Raw genomic sequence first — 19548 nt, forward strand, 5'->3', positions numbered from 1 at the left:
CCTCCTTGCGCTCTCAGCCACCGCGTTGCGCCCGGGACCCGGGCTGCCCACAGCTCCTGCAAACTGACAGCCGCCCAGGCGCGGGTGGAACCCCTTTCCCGACCAGGCTAGGGGAGACCCAGGGGAGAAGGGGCGGTGCCGGTTGCAGGAGGCGGATTGGGCGGGGAAAGGGCCGGAGAGAAGCCGAGGCCCGCTGTCACCCAGCTCCCGCCCCTAACGTGCGTCTGCTTTGGCTCTGGCTTCTCCTCCTTCCTTACTGTCTCCCCGCCTCCTCCCGCGCGCAGCCGGGGGCCCTCGGTTCTCCGCTCCGCTGGCCAACTCGGATGGGCAGCGGGGTCCCGGACAGCTGGAGCTGTGGAGGGAATCCAGATCAGGTGAGAATCCTGGATATCTGATCTGGGAAGGGAGGGAACCCAGGGAACTGGGAAGCACTGGGTACCTCCACCCCCACTCCCCACCCCCAGATCAAAACAAAACACACTTTGTGTTTAGGAAAAGGGTGGCTACTCCCTCTCACTCTCTACAATCCCTTCTCTCTCCCTACGGCCCTAAAGGGAGCCTAGGATCTTCCCGCTTCCAACCTTTCGGGGCCCTTTGGGAAGTGAGAGGCCCTGACCTGGGTCTGAGGTTTGGAAAGGAGGAAATACTGGTATTTGAGGATCTAAAAAGGGAGAAGCACTACAGGGAACCCTGGTTGTCCTTTCCCAATTAGAAAGATCCCATTCCTACTCCACTACAGTCTCAGCTCTGAGCTCTGGATTAGAATGTTGTTGGGGTGACAGTTTGGACCCCAGGAAAGAGGTAGAGTGAGGAAGACCAATAGGCAGTATTTACTTTGGGGCTCAGGAGTGAGAGTAGGATGTTGGCTTCTCTCCTTGAACTCTAACTTATAAAATTTGTCAAGAGACAAATTGGTAAGGCCTTATCTTCTCCCTGTTGGGGCTGGGTTGTTGTCTGTGGGAGCTGCTGGGGTTTACTCCTTCTTTTTGGATAAAATGGCTTAGCCAAGCCTTCTTAACCTGGGGTTCATGAAATTTTTATACCAAACATGCACATGTACATACATATGCATGCATGTATACAACAACACATGTGTATGTAACATGCACATATAAACATGTTGCATTGTATGTTTCTGTGTTGTTTATTAATATATAAACATATGTGTGTATATATGAAAATTGTTTCAATATTAATCTCCTTTTTACTCCTATGTATTTTACTTTATGCATGTAAGAACATTCTTCTGAGAAGGAATCCACAAGCTTTATTACATTGCCAAAAGGGTCCTTGACACAAAAACAGGTTAAAAATCACTGTATAGATATCAAAGGTTGATTAATAAGGGACCCTAGAAACGGGTTGGTGTTGATATGTATATGGACTTGGTGATGGATGGGGAGAGGAAAGTTTTATTGATGTAATCTTTCCAATTTCTCAGCTCCTGAAGAAGTGGCCTGGGGAGGACAAGGCTGTCTATAACAGAAATGAGATAAATAGAATCGATAGGGGACCCCTAAACCTGGAGCTATTGCTGGAGAAATGCTTTAAGCAGACTTGAGTTGAAAATCTAACTTGATGCATTAAGATCAGTTAGAAGGGAATATTTGCTTTATATAATGACTTTTAGCTTTATTGTTTATTTACTGTGCCAAATGTCACTAGTACATATGGAATAAAATTTGATTTCTAGAAATTCAGTTTATATGACAGGAATTGGTTGATCTGTAGCTCTTAGGAGTTTATTTACTTTGTAATGTTAGCTACAAGCAGTATGGAATTTGGCTTTTTGATGTAAAAGGGCTTTAGAAATCAAATAAATCTTGAGTAACCTTAGGAACTGCTCAAGTAGAACAGGATTGGAGATAAGATCATTTTCGGGTTGATATTACAAACCGAGTGGGTTACTTGGAGATAAGTGAGAAAGAGGATGAGTGTGGTTGTAGGCTCAGTTCACCTTTATACCATTCCGGTTTGAAGTCAGTTCATTTCTTAATGGGTGTGTATTGAATACTTCCTGGGAGGTAGCAGAGTTCTGTTGGCATGATCAGTTTTTAGAGATATTGAGAAGACTAGGTACCTAGAACAATTAGAACCAAAAATTCAAGACAATATAAATCTAGTACTCAAATATGTGGTATATATAATAAATGACAGGGGTAGTCTAGAAAGGTAGAAAGAAGAGTGTCAATGGGAATTGTCAGAAATGTCCTTAATGCAGGAAAGCAGGACGTTAGAGATTATGCTCAGCAGCTACAGTACTTTGATTTAATTTGTTGCAGACCCTTAATTGATTAAGAACTACCTTTCTTCCCTTGCGTACAGCAAGAATTAAACAGACATGTGAAATACAGAGTTGGGTAATTTTGTTTGCCACCTCACTGAGGAAGCTTGAGCAGGTAGGAAAGAAGCATGGTGAAAATGGAGACTTCCAGTACATCCAGAGATTTGCAGGAGCTGCAGAAGAAGTTAGCTTCATTGATCAATTCCATCCAGAGTAACTCAAAGGTGAGTTTGAATCTTCTGAAGGCTGCCCAGTGCCAGTACATGACCCTTTATCATAGCTAGAAGGAATGTTTATAGATCATCTACACCACTAGTTCCCAATGTTTTTTGTTCCTTGTCGTTTCAACAACAACAAAAGTGTGTTCTAAACTCTCACAGAGTAATCTTAATGTTACTCATAATATTATTTAATTATTTACTGCCTCAGGATGCATTAAAGAATTTTTAGTGAGAGCTCGTTGGATCATAAACTCAAACCACCATTGGGTTTGCAAACCACTAAATGGGAGCCAGCAATCTAATCCAACCCCATCACTTTACAAAGGAGGAAATTTAGTCCCAGAGAAATAACACATATAGTACCAGATTTGAATCCAAGTTCTCTCCTTTCAAATGTAGTATTCTTTTTTTTTTATAAAGCAATCGGGGTTAAGTAACTTGCTCAAGGTTACACAGCCAGTTATTTCTGGGTGTGGTGCTGAGTATCTGAGCCCGGATTTGATCCAGGTTATCCCAACACTGGATCTGGTGCTCTTACTCGCTGAGCCACCTGGCCGCCCCTCAAATGTAGTATTCTTTAAACTATGTGGCTTGTAAATTTTTTCCTATTTTAGAGGGTAGGTCTTTGTGAATAAACCAATACCTTCCAAATGAGGGGCCAGACCTATTTGAAACTCTAGTCTGGTTGTGTGATTTAATGTCTGATCATTGTTGTCCTTCAGTTTGATGTAGAAACAGTAGAAACATAGTATAGTGGATAGAAAGCTAGTCTCGGAGCCTAGAAGACCTGGGTTCAAGGTCTGCCTCTGATACATATTGGATTTGGGAACAAGTAGTTCATTTAAAATCTCAATGCTCTAAGCAACTCTTTAGGAGTATAAATTGCAGAGAAGAATCTGCTTTGGTAGGAGTTCCCTCATCCACTTTTTGTTGTTCATTCTTTTTCAGTTGTGTCCGACTCTTAATGACCCTATTTGGGATTTTCTTGGCAAAGATACTAGAGCCATTTCCTTCTTCAGCTCATTTTCCAGATAAGAAAACTGAGGTAAACAGGGTTAGGTGACTTGCCAAGGGTCACACAGCTAGTAAGTGTCTGAGGTCAAATTTGAACTCAGGAAGATGAGTCTTCCTGACTCTAGGCCTGGTTCTCTATGCACTATGGCACCAGCTAGCTGCCTTCCTCATCCAGTAGCTCCCCAGTGAAAGGTCCAGTCCTTGTCTCTGCCCTATGGAGAAAGACCTTATCTCTTTCAAAGTCATGACTTTTTGGTAGAGAAACCAAGAAAGGAGCAATTTGTAAACTTTGGTTGCTTGGCATTTTCTACCTAGTCTTCAGCAGCACAGAATTCAGAGTGATGGGGTTGGGGTTTTGCTATGTTTACACACAGTGGAATTCGTCAGGCAACAGATATTGGGTAACTCCTAGCCAAGCTAGGCCTCTGTTTATGGTCTGATCTAGAGTGGAGGATGAGAGTACCCAGATGGGCAAGTAAAGCCAGATGTTGCCTAAACATCCAGGAACAATCTCTTTTCCAAGGGTAGTTTTTAGGGTCTTATAAAGCTCTCTAAACTGCAGAAAAAATAACAGATTTCACCGCATTTGCATGTGCACAATCCCTATTGCTTTGCACAACGACAATCAACATATATAGCTTGGAAGTTTGAAGGGTCTTCTTTCACAATGGCCCTGTGAAGTAGATTGTGAAAGTATTATCTCCATTTTACAGATGAGGAAGCTGAGGCTTGGAGAAATGAGGTGACTGGTTGAGTCACATAGCTAAAAAGTGTCAAAGCCAGAATTTGAACCAAGGTGTCCTGACTTGATCTAGTACAAACCCTTCAAGGGCAGGGACTCTTCTTGCTTTTTCTTTGCTTCCTCAATGCCTGGCCCATAGTCAACACTTAATAAGTGTTTGTCTGTTAATTGATTCCATCATACTATGATGCCTCTCAGTCTCATCCCTCACCACAGAAAACAATCAATTGATTTTTCATGTTGTGGATTACTAGAGGAAAATATTTTAAATCTTGAGAGGCAATGATTTAGTGGAGAGAGAAAAATCATTTCAAGGAAGACAGACCTGGAGTTGGGTCCCACTTTAGGTGTATCATTAGTCGAGGGACCAGGCAGCTCCTAAGATTGTAAATTGAAGAATATATGACAATCTGCGTTGGCAAAGGAAATAACTCATTGGAAACTCCTGACACTGATGAAATCGCAGGTCTGGTTAAAAAAGAAATTAAATCTTAAACTGGTTTTCATTGTCACCTAGAGAATTTCTGTGCTGTAACCCCTATCTTTCCAATTTCATCAACAAGTGTGTGCTTAGGGAACTCAGACTTTAAAGATTTAGTAGAGGGGGAAAACAATTAAGGCAGCTAAGCATGTTGCCAAAATCCTTATTTTAATGGCTTATTGTTATTTTTTAGATTTTTAAAAATTCTCTAGATCATTCACTCCTTCCATTAGAGATAAAAAGGTGTGGTTGAAAATATTGAACTTTGGGGTTTTTTAGTTCTGGATTCAAATTTTGACTCTATCACTACCTATATTATTGGAGGGGTCAGTGGTGTAGTAATAAGGACAGTGCGTTCTCGTTTGGCCATTCTTGGGCAAGTCATTTTAATCTCTCTCTCAGTTTCCTCATATGTGAAATGAAGATATTAATATTTGTACTACTGATCTCACACCATTATTGTAAGCCATGAATTAATGAATGAGTAAAAAAGAATTTATGAAGCCCTTACTATGTGTGAAGCACTAGGGCTCTAAATAGCCCTTACTTACAAGACAGTCCTTACTCTCAAGGGGTTCACCTTTTAACAGGAATGCATTATGGATAAGTTTGATTTTCAAATAAGATGGGAAGGTCTTGTGGTCTCTTGAGTACTGCAACATCTTCTTTGGTATCATTTCTACTGAGAAATATTCATTTCTGACATTGAACAGTTTGACATTGTCAAGATCTTTGCTGTCCAGAACAGTCTTTTCTGGGTCTTTTGTAGCCATTCTCTACAGAATCAGTTGCATATGCAACCACATCTGCAGGGGATTGCTTCTTGGGGTGATGGCTTTGCGGGTTGGACTAGAAGCAGACCACCATGTCTGAGGGGTGCTGCCACTGCCAGGACCCTTGGGCTAACCTGCCTGTTGGTGGCCAGTTGGTCAGTAGCTGGTGTTGGCAGAGAGGGGATTCAGAGGATAGTGTGGCATGATGGGCCTTGCATCAAGAAGACCTGAATTCAAATGTAGTCTCCTACACTATATTATAGCCTTAGGCAGGCCACTTAACTTTCTGTTTGCCTCAGTTTTCTCAAATATCAAAATAGGGATAATAATCGTACCTCCCTCCTAGCTTTGTTGTGAGAATCAAATGAGATAACATTTGTAAAGTGCTTAGCACAATGCTTGGTACATAGTGGGTGTTATATAAATGTTAGCTATTATTATGGTGAGCTTCTTTTCCACGCTGATTGCTTCTCTCAATGATAGCTATGGGGCCTGCACTAGAAATAGGGCCAGTAGACTTTGGGGCCCAGATACTCCCAAGTTTCTTGGATTTAGGGTCCTGAGCTGTCTTTGGGGTTGGAGGGGAGATGGTACCTTCAGGGTACCTTCCTGCTTCAGCCAGGTTGATTGGTTTGCCTACAGGGGGCAGTTGGTTTTCAGCTGGTGGAGGTGGCTTTTCCTCCTCCACAGGACCCGCTAACCTGGATGATGGCTACAGGGGCCAGGTTGGAAGGAGAGCGGGTGGTCTGAAGGCTCTTAGACTTTGCCCATTGGTGGAAAGTTGTACTTTATTAACAAAGTACTATATAGAGAGTTATTGATGCTAGCCTGAAGAATCAAGAGTTGACTCTTTCACATTTTTTTCAAAAATTAAAAAAAAATTAAATGCCAAGACTTATTTATTCTTTTTTTTTCTCCCAATTCCAAATTCCCTTCTTCTCTTATTCAATGAGAAGGCAAGAAAAATGAAACCTATTACAAATATGTGTAGTCATGCAAAACAAATTTCTGTCTTTTACATTATGATTCCAAGGTATTGTGTTCCTGGTCCACTAATATCAAAAGTGTAGGGAATCCCAGTGTAGAAATTCTCTCCACTGAGACAGAGCTGCATCTCCTCTGTAACTTAGTTGCCTGGTGTCATGCTCCTGATAATTTTAAGTAGAGCATTCAGTTCAGGGTTGGTGAACCTTCAACCTTGAGGCCACATGTGGCAAATTCGGCCCTTTGACTGAATCCAAACTTCACAGAACAAATCCCCTTAATAAAAGGATTTGTTCTGTAAAACTGGGACTCAATCAAAAGACTGCACGCAAGGACCTAGAAAGCCACATGTGTCCTCAAGATCACAGGTTCTCCACCCCTATAGACCAACCTAGTCCCTGTTGGAGGAAGGTATTTTTATGAACAGCACTGGGAAAACATTTGAAGGTGCCCCCTTGTTTCCCTCTTGAGCATCAGGGTGGTCAAGTTTTTAAAGAAAGTATGGACCACAGGTTCACTAGGAGAAAAGTAGCAATTTTGTGGGTTAGTTATCACCCTGCCCTACCACCAACACCACCTTTCCCTCACTTGGTGGTAAGGTAGAAACTGTAGGAAAGAGAGATGACAATCCACAAAATATCCTAAATCACACTAGACTCCTCCTTCTCCTTATATGGTAGCCTCTGACCTAGAGGCTTGAGTGATTCACACTTAATGGTCCTGCCTCATAAAGGGCCACAGGACAAGACCAGTCTCTCCTGGAAGCTCTGTGGGAACCCATTAAACAGCTATTAAATTCAGAAGTGACTCAGGAGCAATGCTGTCTTTGTTGTTGTTGGCTCTGCCATTTTGGGGTGTGCAAAAAGCATTGTGTGTATTCATACATTTGCTGGGATGCAGATGGGACAGTATATTGGAAATATTTTAATTTTCAGGTTTAGAAAACTTTACTTTCCATAGCATTTCTATATAAATATATAAGTCACACAAATATTTTTGTGTCTGTAAATATATGTATTTATGTATATGTATACATAAATATATGAATATAATATGATACAAATGTATTATGTATTTTATATATACATATATATATCCAGCACTCAAAACAGTGCCTAGAATATAATAGGTACATAATAAATGTTTATTGATTTGTTGCTGCATAACTATTTGTACATATACATCCATAACATCCATATAGTTCTAATTTTGGTACAGAGCTGTGATTTCATTAGTGTAGAAGAACTCCCTGTGGGGAAGTTCCTAGTACCAGTATAATAAGAACAATAATAGTAATAATTAATACTTAACATTTATAGAGTACTTTGTGGTAGATACTTACATGTATTATCTCATTTGATCCTCACAAGTCTGGGAGGTGGGTGCTGTTATTTTCAACATTTTCAGATGAGGAAACTAAGGTAAACAGAAGTTAAATGACTTGACCTGGGTTGCATAGCCAGTAAATGTCTTGAGATTTGGAGTTGTATTTTGCCTCATTTTGTATCCCCAGCGTTTAGCACAGAGCTCTGTATATAGTAGTTCCTTAATAAATGTTGATTAATTGACTGAAGTGTCTGAGGCAGAATTTGAACTCAGGTCTTCCTAACTCCATCTCTAGGTCTCTATCCACTGAGTCAGATCACTGACTAGTCTGTAGTTTACTCATCTTAGAGAGTGCCTAGGGCACTGGTGGCCACACAGCTAGACTATGTCAGAGGCAGCACTTACTTGAGCCCAGGCCTATCTGATGACAAGGTCACCTGGTACAAAGGGCCCGCCCCCCATATCCTGCACTCAGCCAACACTTGTAGAAATATGTGCATAATTTTTCAAAAATCTTAGTAACTAAGGGTTTAGATATATTCTGGGATGATTGACCCAGAGAAAAACTCTGGGTCTGAAAATGCCCTCTTCTAACATATATCAGTACCTTCTCTAAAATTAGGTTAGGGGCACAGCACTCCACAATCCAGAAAATCCACGTGGAGTTTTTTGGCCCTCCCTTTGTACCAGAGCAGTCTGAATTATTATGGTATTAAAGGAGAACATAGGTTGTTATTATATAATACTATACATATATTTTATGCATTTCAGAATCTAAACTTTTTCTCTGTTATCTGCTGACCTTTGTGTGTCCTTTGCAGCTTCCACAAAACTCCAAAAAAATTCCCATTTAATTTCTTATGCCAACCTGTGATGTATTGAAACCATGATGGGGAAGTCACTATATGTCAGGGATAACTGTAATAGTCTTACCATGTTGCTGGGAGATGGGTAGGGGTGTGAACTGAGAGGCTGAAATCACTTGCCTGTGGTCACATGGCCCCTATGGTAGAAAGAAGAATTGGACCCTGTGATCCCAGAGTCACAGGCCAGCTGTCTCACCATTATGTCATACTGCTTTTGATAGGAAGTCTATAAGCATTAATAATAGAGAATTTAAGGGTATTTAAGATGTCAGCCTACAGAGTTCTAAGAAAGACAATTAGGTTGTGTCCATGTTTATTTCTCTCAAAGCAGCTGCATGCATGTGTCCATGTATAGGAGCTGCAGTTTGGAATTGAGCTTCCTTAGGGGTTAATGTACCCTTTCTATGGGGGCTGATATCGCTCTATCGTCATCTTACCCCATGGACAGAGAAAATATTTCTTTACCAGACCACTCCCAGCCATGCCAGACCATTCCCAGCCATGCCAGACCACTCCCAGCCATGCCAGACCACTCCCAGCCTTGGGCTATCTAGACAAAAAAATCTGTCTTCACTCAAGTTTGAGTAGAACACCATGGGCTTCCCTACTTTAGATTAAATCACTTGCCTGTTTGGGTTGGGGCTGTCCAAGATAACCAGAATCTATGCAGTCTCACCATCAGTAATGTCCTCCAGGAAAAAAACAGATCTTAAAGTCAGGACTTTGGAAGGGGCTGGGGGAAGCTCTCAGTCTCCAAGATAATGGTTATTAATAATCATTTTTCACAAAGGTTACCCTCTATTTTCTGGGGATGACATTGTGGAAAAAAACTACTATATTCTTCCCACCAAATATAGTGATATTTGCATATAGTGGTGCTGCTATATGCAAAGCACTGTGCTAGAGACAGATTCTGGGCTAAATAGAACGTGAAGCTTCTCTGACTCAAGTGGGCATTTCTTAAATTCTTGCATTTTTTTTTAAGTTTTGCTTTTGTCTCTGGGTCTGTGTTATGGTTTATTTAGTGAACAGTTATATAGGAAATGTAAATATGAGATTAAAAATCAATCCTACCATCCCTCCCCCTGGCCCTGTGCCAACCTAGGCAGATGTCACAAGTGCCTTCACTTGGTAAGGGGAACTGGTTGAGAGTGTAAATATAAGGCAAACCCATCGCTACTACTGGAAAAACAGTTTGCTATTATTCTTTTCCTGCCAGACATCAATGGTGTGATATAAGGACAGCATATTGTCATTTGGCTGGTCTTTGCTAATGGTAGCAATAAGAAACTACAACCAAACAAAATATTATGCAATGCTTTAGGGCAGGATGGATTTAGTAACCAGTCCCTTCCCTTCCTTTACTTGGAAAGTAATATGCTAAAGGAAAATAGGGTTGAAGAATGTAATGTGAGATGTTTTCCTAATCATCTTGGCTTATTTATCATTCTCCCACCCCACCCCCCCCAAGTTGCCCTAAGATTTTTGCTTATTATTCTGACAAGTCATTGGTTAATAGATGCTCAAGTCCTGACTGCTATGTGTTTCTATTTTTGTTCCTGACCAGAATGAAAACTCCCTAGTTTCAGTATTGCCCCCATCTGTAAAAAAATTTAAGGGCCGTCACTTGCCAGCTAGTGAATCCCCTCCCCCTCCTCCCCCAGAGGTGTTTCCACAGAAAAGCACTTACAGGTAGTCAGAGGTGGACACAACCAGACCCAAGATCTAGGACTCTCACCTGGCCTTTTTACTATCCACTGTGAAAAGATCCTTCTCCACTCTGATTATCTTGACTATTGAAGCTCTTGAACCAAAATTAAATTCAGGAGATATGAGTGGAGAATGTAAAGAAATGCTGTAGATCTAAGGAGGATTACAGAACTCCCTTTTTCCTCTGTGGGCAAGATTGGCCATACATGTGGATGGAGTAGGTTAGATGGGTCTTTACATGGCAAAATTTTTGAAAGTTGCGGAAAAAGTCCACTCCTCCCCCAAGATCTCCTGGCACCATCCCTGAAATGTCCATCAGATTCACTCCTGTTTTAGTGCTTTGTTTCTAGCAGATCCCCATAGAAATGCAGTTCTAGCTAGAACATCATTACATTTTATGTCAAGCTGTAGGCCAGTCAATGGACAGATAGGGAACACAGTTCTATTGTGGGCAGCTGGATAGAGTGGTGGGCCTGCAGTCAGCAAGACTGATTTTCCTGAGTTCAAATGTGACCTCAGACACTGACTAGCTATGTGACCTTGGGCAAATCACTTAACCCTGTTTGCCCAGTTTCCTTATCTGTAAAATGAGCTGGAGAGGGGAATGGGAAACCATCCCAGTATCTTGCCAAGAAAACCTCAAATGGGGTCATGAAGAGTCACAAATGAAAAAGGATTGAACAGCAGGTCAGTCAATAAGCCTTTATTATGTTTTTGGTTTTTTTTTGCTTTTTGGAGGGCAATTGGGGTTAAGTGACATGCCCAAGGTCACATAGCTAGTTTTTGTGTTAAGTGTCTGAGGCCAGATCCGAACCCAGGTCCTCCTCCTGACTCCAGGGCTGGTGCTCTATTCACTGCGCCACCTAGCTGCCCCAAGCCTTTATTATGTACCAGACATTTCTCTATGTGGTTTGGGGTATGCAAAACTAGGCAAAAACATAGTTCTTGCCCTCAGGGAGCTCACATGCAAATGGAGGAGACAAAAAAAACACCACCAGTCTATGTATATGCAAGATATATAGAGTAGACTCTATATAATAATACATAATCTCTGAGGGAAAGCATTAACTATGGGGGGCAGTGGGGGATGCCTGGGAAAGCTTACTGTAAACGGTATGCTTATCACCTTAGCTAGTTATAGCTAGGTATAACCCTGAAGGATCCTAGGGTAATATAAGAGAAGTTTTAATAAAAGAGGGAGTTGAGAAAAATTTGGAGCATGGGGCACTGTCCAGAGTGTGATATTGAGGTAGGATGCTGCAATTAGGAGATATTAGAACATTAAATGTCTAAAGGGGTGGAGTTAGGCAGGAAAGGCAGTCCCAGAAATTTTCTTAGGTCTTAGCATGTATTTAAATCTTTCCTTGAGTTAGATCCAAAAATATCTTTGGTATTATAGCTTCAGAGGACTTACCTGTATTTCAACATAGTTTCAACAGTGGCCACCAAATTACAGGTTTAGCACCATATGGAAAGGAAAACCCTTTGGAGCTGAATCATGATATACCTGAGCTGAAAGGGATCTCAGAAGCCATGTGGGTCAACTTGTACAGAATGAATAATGAATGAATGAAAAATGAAAAAGCATTTATTAAGCTCTTATTTATGTGCTAAGCAGAGGATGAAAGTTGAAACATGAGACAAACCCTGCTCTCAAGGTGCTCACATTCCAATTTGGGGAGAAAAGAAATATAGGGGAGTCTGATTACCAGGTGAATGGAAAAGTCCAGTGGTTCTGGTTCTAAGAGTGCTTTTGAGATAAGTAGCCTAAATGAAGAGAAAAAGACCTTCCTGGAAGACTGGAATTTTAATTCTCCTTTTACATGAATTGTTTTTTTCTTTCTGTTGACTATCTCCCATATCTATGGTTATTTTTGGTTCTAGGTCAACAGATATTTATCAAGTGCCCACCATTGCAGGGAATAGAAATCTAATATTATAGAATCATATGTTAAGAGGTGGGAAGGAGGGGCGGCCAGGTAGCACAGCGAGTAAGAGTAAGAGCACCCGTTCCAGTGTTGGGATGACCTGGGGATCAAATCCAGGCTCAGATACTTAGCACCACACCCAGAAACAACTGGCCATGTAACCTTGAGCAAGTTACTTAACCCCCATCACTTAAAAAAAAAAAAAGAGGTGGGAAGGATCTTAGAGACCATTGGGTTTCCAATCTGGTGGATGCATGCCCAAGGGGGAATGTGAAGTTTCTCTAGGAACCATTGGGGAATATTTGATAAATAATGTGTTATCCTATTGGAATATTCTAAAAGTAGTAGTGTTAGTAGAGGGGTGGGGGGAGGGGGAAGTTACATACTGAATAAAGTTTTCTTTTTGAAAAATTAATCTATCTTATTTTACTTCTTACATACATATCCTTGGTAAACTCTGGAATTTATTTCTTTTCATATTGAATATGTTTTTAAGAAGGTTAGCTAAAAATCACAAGATACCAGGGGACCAAATAAGCTTGGGAAACCTTGATCTAGTACAATTCCCTCATTTTACAGAGAACGAAACTGAGGGAAGACCAGCCTTGTTAAGTGACTAGGTAAGAATGAAGAGCTGGAATTTGAACCCACACTCTCTGAACTCCAAATCCATAGAAGAACCTCAGTGATGGAGGTAGATTCACCCCTGGCTTTCTCACACTGGAAATATACTCCATCCTTTCAACCCCTTCCGCTAATTGGCTGGTTCCTTCCATTTTAAGGAAAGCACCTGGTCAGCCATTTCATCCCTGGGCTTCATTCTGACTCTCCATTTTTTCTTTACCATCCTTCCAATCCTTACCTCTTCTGCAAACTTCCCTATTCCTACTTAGAGTACCACCATCCTCCTGGCCACACAGGTTCATAATCTTGACTTCTCACCACCACTTCTCCATATTCAATCAATTGCCGATATTTTGGTCAATTTTATTTTTTCTGTATCTCATCCCTCTCCATCCTCTTCTCTTTATTCACCCCTATTTCAAGTCCTCACATCTCAGTTACCTTGTCACCCTCTCACCTGGCCTACACTGTCCTCCTAGTTGGTCTCCCTGCTTCCATTTTCTCCTTTCTCCAATCTGCCTCCTCACAACTGTAAGAATCACAGTATCACTTTCAGGCTCAAAAACCTGCAGTTGCTCCCTATTGGATAAAATATGAATTCTTCAGTCTGGCATTTAACATACTTCTCAGTCTGGCTCCATATTTTTCCACATTATTCTCTTTCATATACTGTGTTCCTACCACACTAGACTACTCACCATTCTCTGAACTCCAGATTGCCCCTCTCACTTTTCCACACAAGCCATTACTTGTACCTGGGGTGTGCTCCCTTATCTCAGTCTCCTAGAATCTTTGATAACTTCTTTAAAGACTCAGCTTAGGTGTGACCTCCTTACTGAACTCCCCCAGTCTTTAAGTATTTTCCCCCTCCTTAAATTATCTTAACTCAGCAAATCAATCACTAAGCATTTATTAGGCCCCTACTATGGGCTAGGGCATTGGGATAGAAGTAAAAAATTAAATAGTCCTTGCCCTCCTCAGGAGGCTTCCATTATATTCAGAGAGAGAACATTACATAGAAAAATATGCAGAATAAATATAAAGTAAATTTGTTGGAGAAAGGTACTTACTGTAAGTATATACAAAATAAACAGAAGGTAAATTTGTTGGGTCAGGAAAGGCTTCGTGTAGAACAGGGTGCTTGGGCAGTAAAGTAAACTAGGGATTGAAGTAAACTAAGGATTCTGAGAAGTAGAGGTGAGAAGGAATCTATATTCTAGCTCTAGGGGATAACCAGTGCAAAGGCACAAGGGAATGGGGGAGAGGGGTGATGTATAAGGAACAGCAAAAAGGCTAGTTTGGCCTGACCATAGAATGTGGGAAGGGGAGAAATATGTAATTTTGGAAAAGTAGACTAGGCCCAGTTTGTGAAGGACTTTATAAGCCAAACAGAAGCTTATATTTGTATTTGATTCTAGAGGCATTAGACAGCCATTGGAATTTATTGAGTAGGGAAGTGATGTTGTCAAGTCTGCACTTTAGGAAAGACACTTTGGCAGGTAGGTGTGTCTTGGATTAATTCAATTCCAGAAACATTTATTATATAAACATTACATAAATATTATATAAATATATTATGTAAATTCTTATTTAAATAAGAAAAATGAAGACAGTACCTATGCACAAAGAGTTTACAATCTAATAGGGCAAGACAACACACCCAGGGAGATGGGAGAAGAGGGTGGGTGGGATACCACGAAGGGTAAGGGGGCATTTTATTCTGGGGAGTTGAAACCAGGCAAACCTGGAGTGAGTCAGAAGTCTAATTTCTCTTCTATAAAGGAAGGCTTTGGGAGGGGTCTGGTAAACTACCGTCAGGCCCTCCAGTCACTGGGGAGAGAAAACTATGAAAGATGGTATCTGACTTGAGTTAGCAGCCTGAAGATGAGATTAGCAGAGAGTTTATTCTGGGAAGAGCATCTTGTTCTGGGGAGTTGCAGGTGCAAAGTGGAGTGAGGATTAGAGGTACCGTAATGAACCTGAGAAATGGAAACCAAGATGTTACATAGCTCAGCTGAGAGAGGTGATTAGAGCCTGAAGGCTGTGAGAGATGTTTGGGTATATTCCCAAGGAAAAGACAGACTCCTTGAGGAAAGGCCATGGTTTCTTTGGTTTTTGTATACTTAGTACCTAGCAAAGTGCCTCATACCAACTATATAGATTTAGAACTGAAAGGAATTATCAAGGTCATTGAGACCAACTTTGCATTTGGCAGTTAAGGAAACCAAGGCCCAAGTAAATGAGGTGATGAGTTAAACACAACATCACACGAGTAGTAAATAGCAGAGACAGGATTCAAACTCATCCTCTGACTCCCAATCCAACATTCTTTCCACTAAACCTTGCTTAGTAAGTGTTTATATTGAGTTGAATTTATAGAGTGCCCTCTGATTAGGCACCTACTGTAGGTAAGTCAATTAGCCCCTCAGTGCCCCAGGAAACTTTAAAACTCTTAAGTAATGGATGGGTTGTTGATTTGTATGTATGGAAAGTGTTTTCATACTCTGAATTTCTGACATGAATATAAATAGAGGTTGGGGGAGTTTCCATACTGTGAATTCCCTACATAATAATAGCTAACATTTATATAGCACCTTGGGGCAGCTAAGTGGCACAGTGGATAGAGCTGCTGGACCTGGAGTCAGCAAGACTAATTTTCCTGAGTTCAAATCTAACCTCAGACACTTACTAGCTGTGTGACCCTGGGCAAATCACTTAATCCTGTTTGCCTCAGTTTTCTCATCTGTAAAATGAGCAGGAGAAGGAAATGACAGACCACTCCAATTATCTTTGCCAAGGAAACCTCAAATTGGGTCACAAAGAGTCAGAGGAATGAAAAAGACTGAACAACAAATCCATTCAATGTGTTTCTGCTTTGTTCCAGTAGGTGCTATATTTTGTTGTTTTGGCATACTCAAAAAAGCTATTGCACAAACGTCGGCTATACCCTGCTAAAACTATCCCCAGTAAAACCATCTTGACAGACAAGCTAAATCAGGTTGAGGTAATCAAGAGACCTCAAACCCATCAGTGAGTTAGGGGGCTGTGAAGCTTGTGAAGAATTCCCCCATCAGGGTGGGTGGATGAGAACAATTTGTTTCAACAGTCACGAAGGTGGCTGAAGCAAGTGCTGTGGAGCTCTTAGAGCCTGGTCAGACATCGAAGATGCCTCGGTCATCCACTGTACGCCAGGCTGTCAGCTATTATCCTGACTTTTGTCTTGCCACTGGACTTAAGTGACTCTGGAGGAGAATGAAGCTGAGGACCTTGTGCAACTCTGCCTCACTTAAATCCAATTCACATTTGAGTCAAGACATCATAGGGCATTGGTTCAGAACACACCGTGCTACCTCAAAAAACCCCAAACCCTTTCTTTGTCCAGAGTTTTAGACTTTCTCTTTGGCTTTGTCATGCCCATCAGGACATTCCACACTCATAGTTGGTTGACTATTATATACCCAGACCTCTTTGATTATTTGACCTAGAGTAGAATCATGTTAGGAATATATAACTAGGAGAAAAGGCCTTGAAATGCTTCATCCCACCCCCCCACACAACCAAAGTAGTTAGAATGACAGCCTGACCTTGTCCGTAGTAACTGTGTCCCCTTTGCCCACAGGTGATTGCTTTTATGAACTCTCCAGTTGGTCAGTACCTAGATAAACATCCCTTTATTGCCTTAACCTTGCTGCTGTTCATTATGGTATCTGCCATTCCCGTTGGATTCTTCCTGCTGCTTGTGGTCCTGATGTCTCTGGCTGCCTGTGTTGGGGTTATATTAGTGGAAGGTATTTCATATTTTCTCTCCATAAAATGAGTTAGTCATAGGATGTAGAGTTGGAGGGAACCTTACAAATCATCTATCAATCAATCAATATTTGTGTGACAGGCACTGTGCTAACCACTGGGAATACAAAAAGAGGCAAAAGACTGTTCTTGCCCTTAAAGAGCTCATAATCTAATAAGTGAGATGATATACCATCAAATATATTCAAAACAAACTATATATAAGATAAACAGGGAATAATTAACAGAAGGAAGGCACTAGAATTAAGAGGGGATGGGGGGGCAGCTAGGTGGCACGAGCCCTGGAGTCAGGTGGACCTGAATTGAAATCCAGCCACAGACACTTACTATGTGACCCTGGGCAAGTCACCTAACCCCTGTTGCCTCAAAAAAAAAGGGGAGGGGATGGGAAAGGTTTCTGTAAAAGATGGGATTTTAGATGGAACTTAAAGGAAGCCAGGGAAGTCTAGCCCAACACTCTCATTTTACAAAAGAAGAAAATGAGTCCCAAAGGTTAAATGACTTACCTAAGGTCACTCAGTTGAACATTCGTTGAGCATTTATTATATGCAATATTATGTCTGTTGTAGTCAAAATCTCTTAAACTGAGTGCTTCTGATTAAGCTCCGAACCCCCTTTTATTTTTTTATCTTCCCCTCATATACTTGATGCAGATTAGAAATTATTTGTCATGATGGGATTCTTTTTTTTTTAAGCAATTGGGGTTAAGTAACTTGCTCAAGGTTACATGACCAGTTATTTTTATGTGGGTGCCAACTGTCTGAGGCTGGAACTGATCCCAGGTCTCCCGACTCTGGGGCCGGCGCTCTTACTCACTGCACCACCTGGCCGCCCCCATGATGGGATTCTTAAGTACCACTTTATATCTGTTTGACCTTGAAGAGAAGATTTTATATCTCTCTGCTAGTTTGTCACTTTTTTCTTTATTTTTCTCTGGAAGGTACCTAGGAAAGCATTGTAGGCTGGGGTGGGGAATCTGTGGCTTTGAGGTCACATGTGGCCCCCTAGGTCCTCAAGTATGGCCCTTTGGGTTCAGGTGTTACAGAACAAATCCTTTTTTTATTAAGGGAATTTGTTCTGTGAAGTTTGGATTCATTCAAAGGGCCGTACTTGAGAAACTAGAGGGCCACATGTGACCAGGAGCCCACAGGTTCCCCACCTCTGTTCTAGACTTTTCAGATGGCAAATACTATAAAAATACAAAGTATCCATTTTTATACTCTGCCTTCCTTACTCCTCCTTCCCCCTGCTAGAGGGGCAGGGGAGAACTCTGGAGAACTCTGCCTCTAACTGAGACCCAGTCACCAACAAAGGATGTTGATCACAACTTTGTGTCATTGGGTCCAAACACAGTCCTTGTAACTTGGCCGGGCCCTCTTGTAACTGGCATTTCTCTTCTCTCCAGGAGTCGTTATTTCTATAGGGGGCCTCACCCTGTTCTGTGTGCTGTGTGGCTTGGGTTTAATGTCACTGGCCATGTCTGGGACTATCAGCGTGTGTTACATCGTCCTCTCCAGCCTCATCAACTATTGGTCCTCTTTTGGGTAAATATTAACATAAGAATGTAACTTCCTTATTTGAAGATTAAAAAAATATGTATAACAGCTTCTGATTGCTCTCTAGATCAAGAGTCCTTAACCTAGTGTTTGTGAACTTTTAAGAAAGAAGAATTTGGATAACTGTATTTTATAATAATTGGTTTCCTTTGTGGTTTTTGTATTCTATTTTATGCATTGAAAAACATTATTCTGAAAAGGGGTCCATAGGCTTTCCTGGACTTCCCAAAGGTGTCTGTGATACAAAAATGGTTAAGAATTCTTGGAAGGTCCAGGTACTTCCTATCATATGCCATATATCAAGTCTAGGAGGAGTTTATAATGGTCACTTCCGCACTAATTTGGAAAGACCATGTATAGAGTACTTCCTGAGGGCCATTCTGGCTCTAAATCTAAGATCCATTAGTTTTATAACTAATCAGCAACCATTTATTAGGCATGTACATATTCCACATACTGCAGTAGGCACTGGAAATACAAAGACAAACATGATATTTCCTGCCTTAGGAGCTTAGGGAAATAGCATGTGCATATATGAGGATATATGAAATAAATACAAAGGAACTTTTCAGGGAGGAGGCACTAGTAGCTGGGGACCTGGGATGATCAGGAAATGAGGCCTCATGGTAGGAGGTGGCATTTGAGTTGAATTCTGAAGGAAAGAGGGGATTCCAAGAGGCAGAGGTGAATAGAGAATGCATTCTAGGCATGAGGCACAGCCCGCGCAGAGTCACAGAGAAGGCAGATGAAATGTTATGTGCCAAACAGCAGGAAGGCCAGTGTAGCTGGACTGAAGGGCATGTGAAGGGGTAATCATATTATTATATTTTTATTTTATTATTTTATATCATTATATAACATGTATATTATATAATATATTTAACATATATATTTAGTATATTATACATTATTTATCTTATCAATGTTTTATATTGATATATATGTCATTATATATTTACATGTCATACAGGTTATACTAAGTAGCTAATAGATTATTTTCATTAGATATTTCCTATTATTGCATCAGTCAGAATGGAGATGAGAATAGAAACATTGACTCATCTGACCCATTAAATGTAATTGAGGAATTTTAAGCTCTTCATTGTTACTGAGCAAACTGCCCTAGCAGCAGCCCTAATGGGACAGCACTTTTAAATATATTAGAGTGGCAATTGGCAGCATGCCGTGTGTGTGTGTGTGTGTGTGTGTGTGTGTGTGTGTGTGTGTGTGTG

At 41.1% G+C, this 19548-nt stretch overlaps 1 protein-coding gene across 2 annotated transcripts in view; it reads left to right on the forward strand.

Annotated features, from left to right (window-relative positions):
* The first annotated feature begins 236 nt into the window (after nucleotides 1-236).
* The window catches only part of LDAF1 (lipid droplet assembly factor 1), a 24040-nt gene continuing 4728 nt past the window's right edge, over nucleotides 237-19548 (forward strand). Inside the window, exons 1-4 of one of the 2 annotated variants that reach the window (XM_069096093.1) lie at nucleotides 237-374; nucleotides 2326-2508; nucleotides 16573-16741; nucleotides 18166-18304. In XM_069096093.1, the coding sequence (XP_068952194.1) occupies nucleotides 2413-2508; nucleotides 16573-16741; nucleotides 18166-18304 (404 nt within the window). In that variant the 5' untranslated portion in view covers nucleotides 237-374; nucleotides 2326-2412. The remainder of the gene's footprint in view (nucleotides 375-2325; nucleotides 2509-16572; nucleotides 16742-18165; nucleotides 18305-19548) is intronic. The other variant, XM_069096094.1, reaches the window with a different exon arrangement.

The sequence above is a fragment of the Petaurus breviceps genome, unplaced genomic scaffold (genome assembly GCF_028583685.1).
Source record: "Petaurus breviceps papuanus isolate PSGF00001 unplaced genomic scaffold, PetGlider_PUasm1.0 229, whole genome shotgun sequence".
NCBI classification, from domain to species: Eukaryota; Metazoa; Chordata; class Mammalia; order Diprotodontia; family Petauridae; genus Petaurus; species Petaurus breviceps.